This window comes from Dryobates pubescens, chromosome 12, assembly GCF_014839835.1.
Source record: "Dryobates pubescens isolate bDryPub1 chromosome 12, bDryPub1.pri, whole genome shotgun sequence".
Classification (NCBI taxonomy): domain Eukaryota; kingdom Metazoa; phylum Chordata; class Aves; order Piciformes; family Picidae; genus Dryobates; species Dryobates pubescens.
Genome location: NC_071623.1, coordinates 11,172,946 through 11,195,902, shown reverse-complemented (window position 1 = coordinate 11,195,902; position 22,957 = coordinate 11,172,946). Strand labels below are relative to the sequence as shown.

Sequence of the window (22,957 nt, the reverse complement as noted above, 5' to 3'; positions counted from 1 at the left end):
ACTGACTTTTACAATAGCAAGCAATAAATAAAAGCCAGCCTGTGATTTATTTTTCCTCTGTGCATGAGGAACAGATACTACTCTGAGGATACACTTCATCTTCAGGGTGCATTTTCTGAGTGGCATAGTGGGGTTTAGTCACACTATTCCATCAACTCCAGTGGGCCAGAAGTTATAGGCACTTGATTTAATTCTGTTTGGATTCCTGAATTCTGTGTTTCTAACTTGTTAGTGAGCTGTTGTACATGTGGTTGAGAGAGATAGGGGTTAAGAAGTGTGCATTATAGAGTCAATATTCCTTCCTGAATTTTCAGCTATGAATTTTGTGATTGACACTCCCTGAAACTAGCAAAGTATCTACATTAATTTCTGTTGTCATTGAAATAAACTTGTTTGCTATTTATTTACTCTTCCACTCAAACAATTAATGAATTTAATTTCAGATTTCATTGAACTGATTTAGGGACCCTAAAAAAACCCCACAAAACAACATGTTTTTCATGGCATTGAAAAATCCATCTCCTTTTGGTGAATCTTCAAGTATAAAGACCTAGACTTTTTTATTTTATCTCTCTTCTGAATATTTGGCAGCCTTTCAAAGAGGAAGTCAATGCTTTTCTATGTGTTAGGCATCACTAAACAAAAGAAAGGGGGAAAAACCCACGAGTATGTAATGAGAAATGTGGAGGGAAGGACATCCTTAAAAACTCTAACCATATTTAAACAAATCATCAGTTTTTCTTTAATAGAGCTGGTAGTCTGGAAACAGATAAGGGCTATGTGTTCGGTTTTATTGCCTTGGAACAGGCTACTCAAAGCACAAGCAAGTGTAATGGAAAATACACAGAAAAGGATCTGCAAATCATTTGAAGGGGCTTAGCCTGCATATTCTAAAATATGTAAGAAACCACTCTGCAATTACACACACTGTCCTGAAATCCTTTTGGATTTGATATTCCAGCCCTAAATAGAAAAGACATAATGTTAGGAAGCACCAAGAGGATAACCAGTAAGGAAGAGATTTGGCTTGGTACTGAGCGGTACAAGTTCAAAACACTGCTATTGGAATTGAGATCATTGTGAACTGAAGCTCAGCATTTCTACAGGGACAAAAATTAACCCCCAAAAATCTACCATAGCAATGTTCAGTGTTCAGAAAGGAAACTACACACAAATGAGAAAGCCTGCTAAAAAAGAACCAAAAGAGCTAAGTGTGTGAAAACAGCATGGAGGCACTACCCTGGAAATTGAAACCAAATCCATATCATCAAATAAGACTCTTAGAAGACCTGCAAAAGTGGAGTGGTTAAAGAAAAGAATAAATCATTTTATTTGAAGTCGGGGAAAAAAGGAAACAAAAACAAAAGCCAAAAAAACCCACAAACCAAACCAACAAACAAAACCACCACCCCAAAACAGATAAACAAAACCAACCAAACAAAACCCAAATTGTCATTACTAAGAGGGCCAAATCATCAGAACCAGATGGCTATTCAATTAAGTGTTCTAATGGAAATATAAAATAGCTGTAGATATTAACAGTATTTTCTTCTTTGAAATAAGGGGTTATTTTGAGGAATGGTAATGAGAAAACATGGTGATAGTTTTTAAATAGTGCATCCAGTCTGGCCTGTGGACCAGGAAATCCAGTGATAAACTCCACAAAAGACAACAACATAGCACTTGTAAAAGTAGGTGTGCTTTACACCTCCTAGTGTGCTTTGAAGGAAACAAGAGCATATTAATAAGAGAGGTTAGACTATTTGCTATTGCATAAGGGTTTTATAAAGTTCCTCCAGCAAAGAAGCTAAGCTCCTGTGGGATAACAGAGAAGGTCTTTGTGTGGGGAGATAGCCAGTTATCTGGTTATTTCTTGTATAAGATAGAAGAACAAAAAACTAAAGGTCAGTTTTCCCACTGAGGGAGATGATTATATGCCAGAAGGTCTACTCTGTCCAACATGTGCATAAATAAGCTGGAAAGGAAAATTAATAATGCAGAGGTATATCTTGGTGATGATTCCAACCTATCCAAAGTACTTTAGATGGAAAATTAATAATGCAGAGGCGTATCTTGGTGATGATACCAGCCTATCCAAAGTACTTTAGATGGAGATAGATTGAAAAAAATGGCAGCAGACATCAAGTGCTGATAAATTATGAACAAAGCATGTGGAAATGTTTACATGCAAAATAATGAGCTCTCATCTAGCCCGTTTAAAGATTCCTTCAGCATTCAGGAAGGAGATCTTGGAATCATAACAGGCACACCTGTACTCAGGACTGTTCAGAAAACCAATTCAATGCTAGAAATTACTGAAAAAGCAGAAAATTTTGTGATGCCATGGTCTAACTCCCTGTTGTAGGGACTTGGTAGACAATATTTTGGATCCCTAATCTAAAATGTGTTATCACAGATTAGATAACAGGTAAACAATACAAAATAAATGGAATATGAGTGGGGTTTGTCTTGTGTAATTTCACATCTGCCAGATAGTTGCCTAGGCTCACAATATAGTCCATGAAAATCTGCTCATTTCAGTTGTTGCAATTCAGAATGCAATTCATGCCATACTATAGTAATTACAGGGTTATATAACCAAAGTCAGTTGTAAATATCTTATGGATATCCACATTTAATCAAATCTATCTCAGTCTCCATATCTTAAACACAGAAGAAGGAAAAAAACTATATGATGGAGAGTTTGTAGAATATGCATCAGCATGAAATCCATAGGAATGGTTGACCACTCTGTCTCAAGAACCAGGTATTAGGGACAGTCTCAAGTGGGTCTCAAATGGTAGATTTTTAAAAAAAATGAAAAAAAAGGAGGTGGTTCTTCAGCCTAAATATAGAGCTTACAATAGGGTATTTTGGATGATAAGAGCCCATATTAGTTCAAAATTAAAGTAGGTAATTTCATGGAAGATGAATAGGATAGGATAGGATAGGATAGGATAGGATAGGATAGGATAGGATAGGATAGGATAGAATAGACCAGACCAGGTTGGAAAAGACCTTTGAAATCTAGTCCAACCTATTACCCTACACTATCTAATCAACTAAACTATGGCACAAAGTGCCCCATCCATTCTCTTCCTAAACACCTCCAGTCATGGTGACTCCACCACCTCCTTGGGCAGCCCATTCCAATGGCCAATAACTCTTTCTATGAAGAACTTCTTCCTAACATGCAGTCTAAACCTCCCCTGGCCCAGCTTGAGACTGTGTCCTCTTGTTCTGATGCTGGTTGCATGGGAGAAGAGACCAACACCAACCTGGCTACAACCTCCCTTCAGGTAGTTGTAGACAGCAGTAAGGTCTCCCCTGAGCATCCTCTTCACTAGGCTAAGCAACCCCATCTCTCTCAGCCTCTCCTCACAGGGCTTGTGCTCCAAACCCCTCCCCAGCTTTCTTGCCCGTCTCTGAACATGTTCCAGAAACTTTCTTTCCTAAACTTAGAACTTCTTGCTCCGATGTGTCCAAGGTTCAAATTGCTGTGCTGGAAGAGTACAAAAAGGAGGAGGGAAACTGATGCTTTCCTTTACCTTCTTCCTTAAGTGATTGTACTGATTACTATCCTACAAGGGACTAGGTGAGATGAACTTTTCATCTGGCTGGCTATGGCCGCTCTGCGTTCTAGACTTTTCATACTTGGCTGGTGTAAGTGCCTGTGGTGTGTGTTTTCTAGAGTTCTTGCTAATTTTCTGAGGCATTTTAAAATATTTTCTAACAGAACTGTATGGATCATTTAAAATCCAATCTACCACCTACAGTATCACATACCATTGAAATTGTCTCTTGTGTGAGGACAGTTATAATGAACATAATTTGGTGCTGTTTCTCCCATTGCTGCTCACACTGAGAAGTCATTTGCACCATGAGCAATTTAATTAGTTCAAATAGGCCTCCTTGTGGTAGTGGTACACAACTCACCATGTGTAATTTTTTGTTAGTGTTGTTGTTTTTTCATATTGCAAACAATGTTGTTCTCTAAATTTTTCTGATATAAACCTGTGATTGAAGAAATTCAAAACAGCAAAAATAATCTTGTGTAGTCTTGCACTACACAAACTGATTACTAAAAATGCTCCTGCAAAAAATTTCAGTTACACTAGTTGCAATCACAAGCCAGCAGAAACGTTACAACTTTACTTCTACGCATGACAAGTTCTGTAGAAGTTCTAGAAATTACTGCCAGTTATCAAATTAGTTTGAAGAGTTATTTTAAAAACTACAACTCACTTATTCTAAACCAAAAAATGTAGCTCTAGACTTGTGTATGTTGATTGGTGGATTATTTGTTGCTTGGTGGATTGGTGATTGGTGGGTTATTTGTTGCTTTAAGCTTTGCAGTTGCTGACATTTTTAATAATACAATATTGTGTGCCAGAGCTTTCTATGGATATTTGTTTTTTTCTTTTTTTTCTTCTACCATTTTTAATTGTAAACTTCCTGGCATTAATAAGATAGTTGTGCATTGATCAGTATTCTTTTATTGTTTCTGTTTTGATTTGTCTAACTAACATAAACACTGGAAAAAAATCAGCCTTAGTAATAATAGAGGACAGACTTTAAAGACGGCTTGTATTTTATACATGGGAAAATAAACATAACATTGCAATAATTAGTATAACACTGAGCAACCTGATCTAGTGTGAGGGGTCCCTGCCCATGGCAGGGGGGTTGGAACTAGATGATACTTGAGGTTCCTTCCAACCCTAATAGTTCTATGATTCTATGAAATATTGGGATCCTTGCAGCAGTAAAACCAGTTAAAAGACATTGATTGGAAAGGGGATGGAAGATAAGTTTTATGTTTGGCTTCCATGCATATTTCTATGATGAGATTGCTTTTATTGTGACTTGCTTCTGTGCCTTAGCCTTTCAGCTCTGTAAAATAACTGACAATCAAAAACCATCGACTAAGTAGGAAGGCTCTTCAGTTTCACCTTTATTTAGGTATAATGATTGTGTGATTTACCTAGTTATCTATATCAATCAGTGAGATCAGCACTTTCAACATTGCAGATGCAAATGATTGGTCAGAAATGTGCCAGATGCTCAAGCATGTGTTTAAAAACAAGTGCTTTATAAGTTTAGGCCTGCATGCTTTGCCTAAGCAGTGAAGTTATCACTCAAAGCCTTATCCAATTGCTATACTAATTAATAGTAAATCAAATGTTCTAATTCAGGAACTACACTGAATTGCATTGTAGTGAAGGAACTGCTCTTTGATCTGCATTTATTATATCAGCATTTTATTGTATGTAGATATACTTTTCATATATAGTCTACATTTTAAATTAACTTATTAAATATAGTTTGCATTTATTAATTTATTAAATATATACTCATGTATACTTATACACAATATGGGCATTAGTAACATCAGTTAAGGGGTATTCCCTTATCTTGTAAACCAAACAGCACTAGGGGAATCAAGTAGACCATCCCAAGTCACCACAGAGTCATGGCTGGGGGCTTGGGGCCACAGAAAAGAAAAAGGAAAAAAAATAAAAGGCAATAAAATAATTATTTGCAAATAAAGTCTTCACAAATTGGGGTATATATGTATCTTCAATCTCTGAGGCCTCTACCTTACAAGAATAAAAATCTCTGGTTTTGAAGCATGTTCTTTGTTGTCTGAACTCAATTACTAACTAAAATGATCAGGTCAAGCACATGTATAATTCTGCAGGATAAAATCAAATGTGAGGTCTTTTCCTTTTGTTTTTGTGACAGAGTGGGTTGAGAGGCCCCTTCCAAGCCCTACCATTCCATGCATCTGTGATTCTGTGACCTTGCTTTACATTAAAATGTACTCTTTCCAGTAATGTCAGTTTTGTTCCAGTGGTATAAAACTGGTGACATGGAAAAGTCAGCTGTCACGAAGTTGATATACGTCTCTTCTCTCACATTGTGGCACTTGCATCATTCTCTATGCTTGTGTCTTACAAATATTGCCAAAAATTGCTATGAAGGTTCCAAATTTATGTCACTTTCTGAAACATATTTACCCTTGATACCTCAAGTCAGTATGAATTATTAACTGTTTCATGACCAGTATGGTGGATGAGACGCTCACCATGAGCCACCAGTGTGCACTTGCAGCCCAGAAAGCCAATCACATCCTAGGCTGCATCAAAAGAAGCACAGCCAACAGGTTGAGGGAGGTGATTCTCCCCCTCTCCTCTGCTCTGGTGAGACCCCACCTGGAGTACTGGGTCAGTTCTGGAGCCCCTATTACAGGAAGGATCTGGAAGTGCTGGAACATATCCAGAGAAGGGCCATGAGGATGGTTAGAGGGCTGGAGCTTCTCCTATGGAGACAGACTGAGAGAGTTGAGGCTGTTCAGTCTGGAGAAGAGCAGGCTCCCAGGAGACCTAATTGTGGCCCTCCAGTATCTGAAGGGGGCCTACGAGAAAGCTGGGGAGGGACTTTTTAGGGTGTCAGGTAACACTAGGACTAGGGGGAATGGAAAAAAAAATAGAAATGGGTAGATTCAGATTGGATGTTAGGAAGAAGTTCTTCCCCATGAGGGTGGTGAGACACTGGAACAGGTTGCCAAGGGAGGTGGTGGAAGCCTCATCCCTGGAGGTTTTTAAGGCCAGGCTGGATGTGGCTGTGAGCAACCTGATGTAGTGTGAGGTGTCCCTGCCCATGGCAGGGGAATTGGAAGTAAACGATCCTTGAGGTTCCTTCCAACCCTAACAATTCTATGATTCTATGCTCCTTCATTTTAGCGTCACATGGAATAATTCTACATGACCATTTGCCTAATCTGATGGTAGCAAAGCCAATAGTTTCTCAAGTTAATTCTTATCTTCATTTATATTTAATTCACACAGGTTTACCGAGCAGAAATTGTACCCCTGAAAGAAAAAGTGCATCAACTCAATGAGCTCGCTCACCAGTTCACTCCCTCTGATATTCAACTCTCCCAGTACAACCTTAGCTGCGTGGAAGACCTGAACACAAGATGGAAGGTGCTACAGGTACATTTGCTATGGTTTTTTTTCTTTATGGTGCCTTTAAGTAATTTTGAATTTTTTTTTTCTGATACTGTATGTTTGTTTCTTCCCTGTGGGATAGCACCAGGGGTACATTAAGGAATTAAAAAGGAAACAGGATTTCAGTAATGGTATCTCTGTGAGAAAGTAAAAGGTAAAGCTGATGCTGCATTTTCATATGCTCCATCATGTAGAAAACAGATAACCCAGTTTGACATGTGCTTAAAGTTCTCATTTAATGCCTTATTTACCTTTTAATATTTAACAATTTGTTGCTGCCAACAATTACATGATCATTTCCCCTTATTTATTGTCCTTGTTTTATGGATATTTTTATTATACATATGGCAGATTCACATAATCAGTGTAATTCTGCTGCTTAATTTCTTTTACTATTGGTTAAGTAATTTTTGGGAGCAGAAGTTTTAAATAAATTCCTTAGTGGCAAATTAATGATTCTATGCAGTGGAATCTTTAAGGCCATACCTGTAGAATCAATTCTAAAATTACAAGCATTAGTTGCACCCATTCAGGTGGTTGGCAGGATTTGATGCTGCAAATAAAGCTGTTCAGAAAGGAATTGTGTCATTTAAGTTCTAATGCAGGAAAAAATATTAAGATATATTATGAAATGAAGGTGAACCCGTTATAAATAGTGGGGGGTGAGGAAAGGCAAATACTTTGGCTTACTTTTTTTACATATATAGCAATTGCATTTTAGATTATTTTGTGTTATGTTGTGATAAAGACTTCAAATTTACATAATTTTTCCAAAATGTTATCTATCTTAGTTTAGAATGTTGTGAGAGTGCATGAGAGCATATGTGAGCATGCTCTTTCATGCATCCAGAGGGTGGTGCTCGAAGGCTTGAAGTCCAGATGGAGAGCTGTGACAAGTGGTGTCCCTTGAGGGTCTGTACTGGGATCTGTGCTGTTTAATAGTTTTATCAAGGATGTAGACAGTGGGATTGAGTGAACCAGCAGTAAGTTTGCAGATGACACCAAGCTGAGTGATGTTGTCAATATGCCGGAGGGATAGGATGGCATCCAGAGGGACCTGGACAGCCTGGATAGGTGAGTCCAGGTGAACCTCATGAGGCTCAACAAGAGCAAGTGCAGGGTTCTGCACCCAGGCCAGAGCAATCCTCACTATCAATACAGACTGGGGGATGACATGTTAGAAATCTGCCCTGTGGAAAAGGCCTAGGGGGTGCTGATGGACAAGAAGATAGGCATGGGCAGGCAGTTTGCACTTGCAGCCCAGAAGGCAAATCACATCCTCGGCTGCATCAAATGAAGAGTCACCAGGAGATCCAGAGAGGTGATTCTGCCACTTTGCTCTGGTGAGACCTCACCTGGAGTACAGGTCTGGAGCCCTCAGTACAAGAAGGACACAGAGCTGATGGAGAGGGTCCAGGCTAGTGCCACAAAAAGGGTCACAGGGTTGGAGCACCTCTGCTACGATGACAGGCTGAGAGAGCTGGGATTGTTCAGGGAGACCTAATAACAGCTTTCCAGTACCTAAGGGGGGCCTACAAGAAGGATAGAGAGAGTCTGGCCTGTAGTGACGGGACAAGAGGCAATGGCTTCAAACTAAAGAAGAACAGATTTAGATTAGATGTTAGGAACAGGTTCTTTACTATGAATGTAGTGGAACATTGGAACAAGTTGCCCAGGGGGGTGGTTGGGGATCCCTGGAGATATTCAAAGTGATGCTCCACAGGGCTCTGGGGAGCCTGATCTAGTTGAGGATGCCCCTGCTGACTGCAGAGGGGATTGGACTAGATGACCTTCAGAGGTCCCTTCCAACCCAGACCACTGTATGATTCTGTGCATGCACCAGTGTACGGTGGTGTAGCTCCCACAACAGAGGAGTAATATTATGATTAAATGAAGGTAAATGCAATTAAATTAATATCATTAAGTACTGGATTTTACTTTCCATTTTCTTTTTTTAGTACATCACTGCTTCATATTTTGAAATGCCATCGTTGTGTTTAACTTAATATACTGTAAAACTGTAGAATTATGGAAGCTAATAAAAAGTTTTGCCCTCATTGTAGAAACTAGCCATGAGCAATGGATAAAAATGAACTAATTCCCTCTTGTCTCACATACACATTAAAGGTCATAGTGCTGTCAAATCTAATAGGCAGTAAGAGGTTATTGCTTCTTTATTCCTTCTCCAAAAGAAATCTCACAGCTCTGTGACATCTCCAGTTTATCACCAGTTCCTGCAAATATTAGCAGGACTTTTGTATTTCCAAAATCAACAGTTTGCAGTGGGAGTGATGGTTTAAGTAACAGATCATTCATTCAAGATCTTTGGTCATTAGTATCCACTTCTTCCCAGACCCTCAGGATGGAGTTCAGATTATGTTAAAGTAGATCAGCAGAAATCTAGAACACAAAGTGAGTATTCCCAAAATGTTTATCCTATATAAGAAAAATCACATCTGTATTAGCTTTTTTGTTGGCTTTTGTTTGCTTGCTTGTTTTAGCAGTGGCTAATTGAGTTAACACATTTCCTATGATTCATTGAAAAATAACTCATTCTTTATTCCATTAATAAAATAGTTAACTTCAAGTGGTTTGCTGAAATATACTTTATTAATTCAGCAGGAAATAAGGGAAAAGCAGGAAGTTTTTTCCCAGTGAAAGCGTCTAGGATTTAAAACAAGTCAAAAAAACCCCTAAAAGCCCAGGATAAATATTTTGGGCTTAACATTCATGAAAGCATTAGAGAGAGGGCCAACCTAACATTATAAACCATTAGAAATACATAGGGTAAGATATATATTCCCATGTATTTCAAAGCTAAAATGCTTCTTTTCCACAGAGCACAGGGAATGTTATGAGCGATTCACTTTTCATTGTGAATTATTGTCTTGCTTTATCAAATCCAGAGTGTTTTGAAAACAAATTGTTTCATCTTCTATGAAGACAGACACTTGGAGACAGCATGTCAGAGTGAGATGTTAGAGCTGATAGAAAAGATAGTTAATTGGAGTATTATGGTTTACTGTCTTTTTTCATACTTACCTAAATGTTATCTGGAAGGTATGGACAGTGAGGCAAAAACACACCAGCAGATTTTTAATCATATCCTGAGGGCAAAAGACAGAAGTAACTTTGAAGGATTATCATGTACAAAAGGTCAAGATGTGACCCCTGGGAAGAAAAGCACATCTGTTCCTGTAATACAATTTTTCGACTTAAAAGAGAACAAAGTTTGGGACATATTGAGACACAGAACTCACTTTTATTAAAGCAGAGCAGCATACTACAGCACAGTTCGTTTGGAAGTGGTGCACAAGCACCATCTAGTCCAATTCTTCTACAAATGAAGTCTTTTGGACATTGGACACTCACACCTGAGTGGCACTTTGTAGAGTATTTCATATCGTTCTCTGTTAGGGTTAGACTAACTTATGCATTGCCAGCACTTCAGTTAGGAAACTTGACATTTTGGCCACACAACAGGAAAAACAAAAATACATTCATTTTTTTTCATGCAAAACCATTCTGCTTCTAAAATAGGTTCCTATACTATTTCTGTTATTTACTTTGACTGCTAGGATTTTGTCCTGTTCTGAGGGTGGGTTTTTTTTTTGTTTGGTTTGGGTTAGGTTTTTTGTTGGTTTTGGCTTATTTTTTTTGGCTGGTTGCCTTTCTTATACTAATGTCATATAAAATATATCCATAATACTTTAGTCCTTTCATCATTTATTCTGTTCATTTATTGATTTGAGCCTTCTATGACATTTTTCTGTGTCTTTTTGGTCCATACCACTCCTATTTTCTCTTTGGCTTCTATTAATTTCTGTTTTCAAAAAGTATTTCTGTGTTCCTACCCTTTCCATTTCCTCATCTTACTTCCCTTATTTCTATGTTTTGGTATTTCTTTTTTTTTTTTTATTTTCTTCCATTTTTCTCTCCAGCTATACTGCTTCTTAGTTTACTTGCCATTACTTTTTCCCCCTCAAAGGTTAGTTCTAATCTCCTTTTCATATTCTTATTAAGGAAAGTATTTTTTTCCCATGAACTCTATTTCCTAGAAGATATCACTGCAGGAAAATCATAAAACAGAGGCTTCTGTGCTATTGCTATGAGAAATACACTCACTCTAGAGCTATGTATAGGAAAAGTACCTGGGAACACAAGGTTTATCAGATCTGAAATGATGGTGAAACCTAGTGTTATGAGAAAGCTGCAGAGCACTGTGTAGAGGGTGAAATGGCTTCTTGTTTGTTGTTTTATTAACACTGTGATTTTTTTGTTAGACCTGAGAAGGAAACATATAATTTTAAGCTGAGTCTTGCAGAGATTTAATATTATATTCATTTTGCAAACATAGGGATAAGGCAGACCATATTCCGTTACATACAATATTGTGGTTGCACAGTGAGATAATTAGTGAATAGTATCAAACTGCTGCAGAATCTTTGCAGGGTTTCTTTTACATTTCTACAATGACACGTTTGCCATTCATTTACCTTTTTTTGTTGCTCTGTTTTGGTCAATATGCACTGAGTATTACTGAAGAAAATTGTATGGAAAGGAAGGTTATCTATGACTATCAGGAAGACAGAATTTTAAACTTAAGGACACAGATAGTTTTAATAGGCAATTCTTACAGAATCAAGCACTCCTTGTCCTGAAGTGTTGTGTGAAGGTACCCCATAAATGAAATCTGATGCACTCAGCTCAGTCACTGAAAACTGTATCATTTGTGTAGTTTAAGCAATGTGAAAGTAATTAACTTCATGCCTCAAAAGAGCAGTTTTGAGGGAAATATGGTGCTTATTTTTCCATTTTTCTTGAGCATAAAAGAAAAAGAAATCTTTCCTGGGAGCTATTTGTTATGAATTTCACAAGGCGCACATGTTCAGATCCTGTGTGCTTCAGCAGTATGTGTAGTGAGATGCTCCTGGGGAAAAGGATCTCTTGCAAACTCTTGTTTACTTCCAGTTGACATTTGAAGAGCTGAGGAGACTAGGATGACAGGAATTATATCTACTTCACTTTAGATGGAGATCCAGTTGGTGCAATGCTGGTCAAAAGGCAAGGTCTCTGACACATAAAAAACCTTGAAAGTATTCCATGGTCCATAAGCCCTTCAGTCATCAAGAATGACTTTTTTAATATAAATCATGTTCTCTCTGCTCTTGTTTAGAATGATACCTCTAATAAGCTGGGGAAAAAAAAAAAAGAGAGAATAATTGCCTTTCATCCAAAAAAATATGTATCTTTTCAGAGATTTTGTTACGGTATTTATAGTCCAGTACTCTTAGTTTAGCAAGTTTTGATGAAATGTGGTCATTTGTGAGTAGGTGGCTTTGTCCATAATAGTGGGCCCCAGTTTTTCTCCATGGTTCGGGCTGCCATTGGGTGACGAATGAAGGCACAAACCCTATTGCCATATAGCAATGAGATTCCAGAGGTGCTGAGAGCAGAGAATCTCATAAGTCCTCCCAGAAGTCCTTTATTGTAACATTGTAGAATCCTCATCATTACAGAGTCTCAGAGTGTCCTTAACAGCAGAAGTCCTGGAAACCCTTACCAGTTGAAGCAGCTAACACAAGTCCCCAGCATATCACTCGCAGCACCCCTACACCAAAGCCCTAGCCAGAAGAAGCAGCTAACTAACAGGAGCAGAAGTCCCTAGCAGCCTTAAATCCCCAAGCCATTCCTAACCGAAGTCCCTAAGCCCTGTAACTATTGCTCAGAGTGGTTGTTTTTATACTTTTTGTTATCATTCCCTTAACCAGTAAAACCCAACCTCATATATAAGCTAAAATATTTTCCCACTGAGGGGTGTCAGCATGTCAAGAAGGTGGCTTCTGCAGCATGTTCCAATCCAAGGGTGCCAACATGAGGATGTTATTCTTGGCACACATGGAATGGTTTTGCTCTAGGCAGCGTGCTAAGGAGTCTGTCAGCTAAGGAATCCTGCACTCTGCACACGTCCAGCAGCTGCCCTCAGAACAATGGCTGCAACAGGCCCAGCCTGTCTAGTCTGTAACATTAAAGCAAGCTAGAGTAAGCACATAAAATGGCTAGAGCTAAACCAGCCCATACTTGGGGGAGGGAGAGATTTATGGCTGGACTGCATGATCTTAAAGGTCTTTCCCAACCTAAATGATTCTGCGATTACTGTATATAAAGGGTGACTGTAAAGGAGCATTAGCTGTAATGTCAGTATTGTTCCTATGGTAGTTTTAGGCTATGCCTTTAAACTTTAATTACAGATGTTGGGCAGAAAAGTAGAAAAATATAAATAAACCACTATTGGGTGAAAAGAGGAAAACTAAAGATAATTCTAAACAAATTCATTGGTGAAATATCTGCTATAATACTGGCTGTACCCAAACAATTCTTTCTCTTTTCTAACCTCTTCTCTTCTTGCTTCGCTCGGGAGAGATTAATTCAGCTTCTGGCTGACCTTGGCTGAAATTATTTTGGATAAGCCTAACCCCTACTTTCTCTCTGCTCCTTTTCTCTCTTGGGATGGGTGGAGGGGAGGGGAGGGCGGGGGCAGTGGAATAGCTTCCCTGGTCTCTGACCAGGGAGGTTTTTGTGTTGTTTGCTAATTGTAAAAATCTGTATAATATTGTAAATACTGTATATTTTGTGCATATGAGTGGAAGCTGAAAATACAGCTTTCATTCACTTCTAACTGAGCTGGTCTGGCAAAGTTAATGTTGGGGGTGGGGGCGGGAATTTCAACCTGCCACAGTTCCTAACTCCTCATCTTGCACCAGTAGTAAAGATTCTCCAGCACTGGGGATCTGAAGATTGATCTAGCACAGAAGCATGCTGCCTTTTGTTAAAGAGTCCAGCCACAATTATTATTCTGGTCCCTCAAAGACCACTGCCGTCTTTCAGAAGTTTTTGTCATAGTCATATTTGTATTCTGCTAAGGACAGGCTCTTTCCTGAGTTATGTAATGCACATTATTGTAATAAGCATCATTGCAAAGATTGATTTAGGAAAACCTAGTATCTTTTGGCTGCCTCACAAATATTAGCTGATTCATTCAATCCATGGTGAAAACCAGGAATCAACTTTATCATCTCTGTTTGTAGAGGAACTTACATCAAGAATATAAAAGCAAAAAGTCAATCCCTTCTTTCCTGAAATATATGTGAAATTATTACCATGCATCATGGTAATACTCTACACTGGTGAGGCTGCATCTGGAGTATTCTGTCCAGTTCTGGACCCCTTAGTTCAGGACAGACCTCAGTGAACTGCTTGAGAGAGTCCAGCACAGAGCCACAGAGATGATTAAAGGAGTAGAACATCTTCCTTATGAGGAGACTGAGGGAGCTAGAGCTCTTTAGCTTGGAGAAAAGGAGACAGACGGGTGACCTCATTAATGTTTATAAATATGTGAAGGGTGAGAAGATGGAGCCAGGCTCTTCTCAGTAATGTCCAAAGACAGGACAAGGGGCAATGGGTGGAAGTTGAGCATAGGAAGCCCCATGTAACCATGAATAAAATTCTTTTCACTGTGAGGGTGACCAGCAGCTTGTGGAGTCTCCTTCTCTGGACATCTTCAAGACCTGCCTGGATGTGTTCCTGTGTGATCTGCTCTAGGTGATCCTGCTCTGGCAGGGGGTTGGAGTAGATGATTTTTTGAGGTCCCTTCCAGCCCCTGACATTCTGTGATTCTGTGATCATAATTGATACATATATGTCCTAGCAAGTATTAAGGATAGGTGTTTCCAAATATTTGTACAGATGAGTGATTCTATCAAAAGCTGAGTCAGTGGCATTCTCAGCAGTGGTCCTCAGCTCACACCCTGCTTTCAATAGGGCACAGACAACAGAGCAAATAAGTTACACTGAAATGTAACTTGAAATGAGTGCTGACATATTGTAGTAGCTTCTAGATTTGTTGATTGGTTTGATCTGGTTTTCTTATTTTACTTCACTTTGTTTTCCATGACATCTCCAAGGGGAAAAAACAAATCCTCATAAAAGAGGTGAAATAACAACAAAAATATATGTATAAAAGAAATGGGGGGGGTTTGTTTTGTTGTGGTTTTTGTGGTGGTTTTTTAGGTCTCTTTCAGTTGAATTGACAGAAGTTTACCAGATTCTCAGGTCCTTTTCTTATTTCTATATGCATAGCATGGTAATAATTTCAGGAAGTACACTTCAGCTCTAAACCATGTAATTAAGATGTTAATATGATTAAGGATATTCTCTTACATTGTTTTTTATAAACAAACAAACAAACAAAACCCCCTCCCAGTTCTTTATGGTTCACTTGTCAAATTGTTACTGCATAGAAATTTCACACAGGAAAGCTCTAGTCATATAATTAAATCGGGGGGGAAAAAACACCTGCCTTCATTTTTTCTATATCTTGCAATAAAGGAAAAGTTACTATTCCAGATTAACCAAAAAAAAAAAAAAAAAGGGGTAAACTGTGGGTATTCTAAAAACTAATAGAGTGGCAGAAGATGCAAAAAATATGCCAAAATTCTAACTCATCTATAACTACACTAATAATAACTTCACTAATAATACTGAAATCATTGTTCTTTTCAACCTTGAGGATTTAAAATTGCTTTAGTAGTCACAGATTTCATCTTCCCAGCAGAGGGAGAGTTTGATCCTTTCTGGAAGTTGAGCTTTCTCATCAGACTCTTTATTTAAAATGTTGTTTTGTATATCCTGTGAGAACTGGAACTTCTGCCAAAACCACAGTTGTCATGGCTCTTTAATGGTCTCTTATGTATTCACCGGGCTATGCCAGTTGGCCACAGAAGTTATATACCCATGTATTTTTCTTCATTTCTGTTAGACTGAGTCTCAGTTTTGCTCAATATTGGTCTGCAAAAACATGCATATGGATTAATTTTACAGTCATTCATTCTTTAGAAATCCTATTTATTTATTTCTGTAAACTAGTGGAGGAGGGCCAGCTAGACAGCTGGGACTGGGATTCAATTCTTCTAATGAAGTGTGCATGTCAAAAATTGGAAAGATTCCCTCCTAAATTAGAAGGACATCTTCATTGTTCTTTGAGGTATGTTTAGGGCAGTCAGTAAAAGAAAGTGTGTATGTAAGTGCAAACAGACACGGTTATCACCAACAGCCACACCAGTGGGGAAACTAATAAAACTATGTAAAATTTATGATGTGATGATTCTCAGTCTCTTGAAACTCTAAGTGCTTTAGTAATTTTTGTTGTTGTTGTTACAGAGGGTACACTCATTTTAGAGTTTTGTTACTCTGTTTTGATTTCCTTTTACAGTGCAGAAGAACTGCACTGTACCCTGCTTTGTATTTTTTCTTTCATTATGCATATATAGGTTTCTTTTGTGGAAGTTTGGGGGTCTTCATATATATGTGTGTGGGTATATGTCCCTGCCCATTGCAATGGCATTGGAACTAGATGATCTTTAAGGTCCCTTCACAGAATCATAGAATTGTCAGGGTTGGAAAGGACCTCAAGAATCATCTTGACAGGATGCTTGGTTGCATGGTTTAGTTGATTAGGTGGTATTGGATGATAGGTTGGACACGATGATCTTGGAAGGTCTCTTCCAACCTGGTCTATTCTATTCTATTCTATCTAGTCCCACCGCCCCTGCCACGGGCAGGGAAACTTTCCACTCGATCAGGTTGCTCAGAGCCACATCCATCCTGGCCTTAAAAAACATCCAGGGATGAGGCTTCCACCACCTCCCTGGGCACCCTGTTTCAGTGTCTCACCATCCTTATGGTGAAGAACTTCCTAATGTCTAATCTAAATCTCTCCTCCTCTAGCTTGGATCCATTCCCCCTAGTCCTATCACTACCCAACACCCTAAAAAGTGTCCTCACCAACTTTCTTGTGTTCCAACCCAATGGAATTATTCATACTCTTTAATGTTCATGATGCACAATATCTGAGCATCTCAAAAACTTTAAAGTGAAATTATTTCTGTAAAAGTCCCTTTCACAAGGAAAGTGGAAGATATATTTAAACAATTATAAGTCTTAGGTTTCCATAGTACAAAGATGTGTAGACTATGAGAGTTTGTTTTTGCCTTAGATGCTAAAATTGTACAGATGGCTTAATTTTTTGTTGTTGTCCAAATTAAGACACTACAGATTGATATTTTTTTCTGCACTGTTTTAAGTAAGTGACCTGATTCCAATCAGCTATGTTTAGGCCGTTTAATATGAAATTCAGGGTTGGGTTTTTTTTATGGTTAAAACATGTGAGAGTGAAAGGCTAGGTAGTGCACAGTTAGCCGCAGCCAGAATAGTGGAAGCAAATGAGGACAAAACAAAAACTAACCATTTTAAGTTGTTTGCCAATACTGACTTTCCCATCACAGGTCCCTTTCCTTGTACTGCCAGAGCTCATAATTAATGGATTAGATTTGAAATGCAGTAGAACAGGACAGGATTGCATAGGATAGGGTGGGATACATTGTCAGCTGTCTGCTGACATCAGAAGGATGATGAGCCTGAGCAATTTCTGGTTCTACTCCTTACCCTGTAGCAGAGAGGGGATATACTCTGCTGACACAGATAGTCTGTCCATTCATGCCCCCTTGGTTTGAAGTGAGGTTATGGCAGATGTACCAAGTTTGCTTTGAATGTGGAACACGTTTGTGGCAGATAGAGAGCTCACAGAATTTAAGACCTGTCCTGTAAAGGCTCCCTCTAATGTGATTTTCAGAGGCTTGTAGCTCAAGAAAACATTAATGAATATCCTTGGAAGCAATATAAAACCTCTTAGATTCCAAGTACTGGTGCCAAACTATTGTTAAAGGTTTTTAGAGCAAGAGAATGTAAAGCTGGAAAAAACTATCCCTCTTTTCTCCCCATTTTTGCTAATCTCTTCTTCTGAAACTTCATTTAAAGTGATAAAAGGCTCAAGGCAGAGAAATAATATGCAAATTTCCAGTGCAAAAGGTTAATGTTAGCCAATTTTTTTGAGTCATTTTAAGTCTTTCTGACATATCAATTACATATTATACCACTGCATTTATTTTTATGTCAGGCTGTCTACTTGTTACAGAAAGCTTTTATAGTCTTTAGGCTAGGCAGTATTTTGTGCTGTATTTTCTAACTCTTCTTGCTTTGGTAAGACTTTAAGCTAAGTAAGATATTTTTTGCTGTTTTAGAAAGTACTGTTAGCAATCGTGTTTAAAATACTACAAATGTTCACAGCATTGTGATACCATTTTGAAAGCAGCCTTTGCAGGTGATTGTGTGTGTCATTTCCAGACTACTTTCACAAGGTGCTCTCTAAAAGTGCCATTGTAGTTTCCATCACAGCTTGAGTAAAGCTGAATGTCTTGTCCTCATATAGAGAATTCTGGGCTGTGTGGAAGTCATATTATAGTGTGTTAACTGTAGGGGAAGACACTTTGTAATTGAAATTATTCAATTCTTGGTATGTATTGCATGCGCAAATATTTTCTGCAACATTCTTCTTTGTTTGAATCCACCCAGAAAAACAGAGGCAAAAGGAATTATTTCAAGATGCTCATTGCTCCTTGTAGCTGCTCTAAACTATTAAACTCTTTTGCATGCTGTTATTTTACAAAGCATCAATTCTGCAATAACCTTAGGCGCAGAATAAACACAATATAAATTCTGGTTCTTGACCTAGAGCTTACAGCTTCAGGTTTTATCCATATTAATTTGTTCTGTCTCCTGTGCCCACAGAATCATAGCAACATTCAAATCCTGTGTTACAGAAATTAATTCTTTAGGGTATGCTGTTTTGTTTGGGAAGCCTCAAGCATGTAGTTTGAAGATGCAATCCTTTTCTTCCATTTTCTTGGATGCTGAAATTTGGTTCTCTGTCACAGGTCAGTTTGTTTTAAAACAAAATTAATGGCATGACTAATTGGCATTAATCAATCTAGAAAAATAAGCCTAAATCTGCTTATATGCATTTTGTTGGATGTTTTCACTTTTATCTCTCTGATTTCTTATACTGATCTTGAGTATTTCATGCCCTTTCCCCCCCCCTTACCCTCATTTATGACTCTCATCTCTAGAAACAATGAGTTCTGTCATATTTATCTGACACAAAGGTAATAATACTGCACTGTTTCAACAGTGCAGTGGGGATTTTTTTCTGTTATTAAAAAAAAAAAAAAGAATAATATGTCTTCCATAAAATAGCTTTGTGCTTTATATATATCCCAACATTCTAGTGTCTTATCTCCAAACATCACATTGCAAATCCTGAACTGGCTGTCTGTACTTTTGCCAGCCAAAGTGCTAAGATAACTGAATTTGGTTTGCACATCAGTTGTCATAGCTAGCTGCAATACATCCCTGAATCTGACTGGGTTTACCTTTCAAGAGAAAGAGTTTACATTTTTCTCTTAAACTCCTCACAACTTTATTCAACTGTGAATGTCATGTGAAATATTGTCAGCACAGTATGGTCTGTTGCAGAAATCATGCAGACTTCCTTTTAGATCTAATCCCTTTTCTTCACCAGTGAATAGGAGGTCAGCTCCCAGCAAAGAAATTTTCTGAAAGACAGATGCAAATCTGATTTTATGATCACTACTTTTCTCTCTCAACACTGTGCTCCTACATCATTCGACTGCGCTCACTAATTCCCACAGCTGATGGGATAAGCTTGTGATGTTCACCAGTGCCAGGTCATGCTGATTATTTTAGCTTTGCCAATTACACTGTATATGTTTTTTCTAATTATTTTAACCACCTTGTGCATGAATTTACATGTTTCTAGAGAACTAACCATTAACAGATCAGAAAGGGACATTATTAAATAAATTAGAACAAAATTGTGTTGATTTGGTATAAGTCATAGAAGCCTTTTAATTGTACAGTAGCTCCAATAGTCTGCATAGTCTAAGGGTCTGTCTCATTCTCTCAAAAAGGAGAGAGAGTAAAAAGGAAAACAATCTCAATTACTTGCAAATTGGTGTTGACAAGATTTTATTGTTGTACAAGCTGAGGCGCCTGAATCATAACTGGTGGAGAAGAAGTCATCCATGGCACAACAATGTGCCCTTGTGGCCAAGAAGGCCAATGGTATCCTGGGGAGTATTATGAGTGTGTCCAGCAGATCGAGGGAGGTTCTCCTCCCCCTCTTCTCTGCCCTAGTAGGGCCCCACCTACAATACTGCATCCAGTTCTGGGCTCCCCACTTCAAGAGGGACAGGGATATACTTGTGAAAGTCCAATGGAGGGCTACAAGGATATTAAGGGATTGAAGCACTGCCTTATGAGGAGAGGCTGAGGGACCTCAGGCCTTTTAGTCTAGAGAGAAGACTAAGAAGAAGTCTAATGTCTGTGAATATCTGAGGGCTGGACGTCGAGAAGGAAGGGACAGCCTCTGCTCACTTGTGCCCTGTGATAGGACAAGGGACACAGGATTTAAACTATAGCACAGGAAGTTTCACCCCAACATGAGGAAAATTTTTTTACTGTAAGGGTGACAGAGCACTGGAACAGGCTCCTCAGATTGGTTGTGGAGTCTCCTCTGGAGACTTTCAAGACCCATCTGGATGCATTCCTGTGCAACCTGGTTCTGCTCTGGCAGGGGGATTTAGACTCAAAGATCTCCAGAGGTCACTTCCAACCCCTAACATCCTGTGATCCTGTGATAACTAATAGTGTATTTGTGATGTGATCTCCACTACAGTGTGTTGGAAGGGATTTGGACACAAACTCTGATTTTGCACTATTCAGCATGCTTATTGGAACTTTTTTTTTTTTTTTTTTTTTTAATGGAAGTTGTTAAATCTACTCTTGTTAGTCTATGAACCTATTCCAGAACATGAATCAAAGACTTTAACATAATATGTACATGCTATTGCATGATATTCAGTGGCAACACTGCTCTGAAAAATAAGAGGTACAAGGCAGACTTTAGGCTGGTGCATTAGAGTTTAAGCCATCACGGGCCATTGGCTTTGTCTGCTTTGACGTCCCTCACAACTGTACTGACTGTTTTCCCTGCTGAGTTTGCATAGCTCAGATATTCTTTTGTGACCCAAGAGCAACATTTGTGCTTTTTCTCTTTTTTTATTTTTTTTTTTTTTGTGCCAGAAGAAAAAGCATTTATTGCACAATTTATCAAAGAACATCCTAAGAAAGATGTAAAAGCTGAAAGAATAAAAAGCCTGATTTGCTGTTTTTAGAAAGCTAATCAATTCTAAAACCTTTAGATAGGAAATATCATTTGTTCTTGATACTTCTAGCTCTCTGGAGAAATAGTTCCTGAAAAGATGCATTCACAATTGTACACAAAGTAGATTTCATGAGCTCCTGGGCTATATTATTTACATGATCAGTATATTCACACAGCAGTGTTACTGCTTAGAGAAATACAGTGTTACTGTATTTCACTGCCTTTCCCACAGTCAGGCAGGCTCTAGCTTGCCAGAGATTTTTAATTTATCTTTTTTTTCTGAATGAGCATCTAACTAACAGATGTTTGTTTTTGGCTCCATGTCTACATTCTTTGAAAGCTGGAGAATTAAATTGCTGACATTCAGACAACACTAATTCACATTTCCAGGGAGCCTAATTTGCCATCCCTGAGATCCTGATTCCTGGTGTTCATGGGTTTAAAAACCATTTCAGCGACACAATATAAGAACAGGCTGGGGAGTTTCAATAGTACGCTCCTGCTAAACATAATCACATCTTACAAACAGCTGCGTCATTACTGCTGTGATTCATCTCTGAGCTGTATACAGCTGTGTTTCCAGTTTCAATTAACAGTTCTTTAATTGCATATCCATCTCATGTTACTAATTTAGTTAATTTATTCATAATTAAGAGCATTCTATTTTCTGTGGAGGTTCGTTGGGTTTGGTATGTCATAGAAAATAATTGAAAGACCTAAAGCTTGAGGAATTTTGATTCTTACAATCGTCACATGAGAACACGAATGTCATTTGTGTACCTAGAGAGGAAGGCAAAATATAAGGATCTATTTTTTCCTTTCCTGACTGGAGAGGAAGAGGCTCAGAGGAGACCTTATTGCTGTCTACAACTACCTGAAGGGTGGTTGTAAGCAGGTGGGGTCAATCTCTTCTCCCAGGCAACCTGTGACAGAACAAGAGGACACAGTCTCAAGCTGCATGAGGGGAGGTTTAGGTTGGATGTTAGGAAGAAATTCTTCACAGAAGAGTGATTGGCCATTGGAATGGGCTGCCCAGGGAGGTGGTGGAGTCACCATCACTGGAAGTGTTTAAAAAGAGACTGGATGAGGCACTTGGTGCCATGGTTGAATTGATTAGATGGTGTTGGGTGATAGGTTGTGCTTGATCTCGCAGGTCTTTTCCAACCTGGTTAATTCTGTATTCTGTGTTGGAAGCATTTCACTTTGTGGTTGAAAACAAATGGCAGTATCAATGTGCTCTTTTCAGTCTTTTTTTTTTTTTTTTTTTTTTTTTAATTCTCCCTTTTGGTCAAAATCTAATGACATTTTATAGTTTAGACTGATACAATAGGTATTAACATGATTACAGGATGTTAGGTATTGGAAGGAATCTCCAGAAATCATCAAGTCCAACCCCCCTGTCAGAGCAGAACCATAGAATCTAGCACAGGTCACACAGGAGTGCACCCAGATGGGTCTTGAAAGTCTCCAGAGGAGACTCCACAACCTCTCTGGGGAGCCTGTCCCAGTGCTCTGTGACCCTCACAGTGAAGAAGTTCCTCCTCATGTTGAGATGGAACCTCCTGTGCTGTAGTTTATATCCATTGCCCTTTGTCCTGTCACAGATAATGCCAAAAAGGGTGTTACAACAACAGAGGTGTGTAAGAGACACAAATCACTGTGCCTCATGCATTTTTGTCCTCCACATTTCTGGTTTAGAGTACAATATATTTAAAAGGACCTGTGTGATAGAGAACTGTGAGACAATTTAAAAATGGAGACTGAGACATACTCAATGAACAATAAGGACTGTCTTAGTAATATC

At 38.5% G+C, this 22,957-nt stretch overlaps 1 protein-coding gene across 10 annotated transcripts in view; it reads left to right on the top strand.

Annotated features, from left to right (window-relative positions):
* Nucleotides 1-22,957, top strand: part of DMD (dystrophin) — a 1,125,431-nt gene that overhangs the window by 932,568 nt on the left and 169,906 nt on the right. For all 10 annotated transcript variants that reach the window (XM_054165808.1, XM_054165807.1, XM_054165806.1 and 7 more), the window contains one exon: nucleotides 6,852-6,998. In XM_054165808.1, coding sequence (XP_054021783.1) covers nucleotides 6,852-6,998 — 147 coding nt within the window. The remainder of the gene's footprint in view (nucleotides 1-6,851; nucleotides 6,999-22,957) is intronic.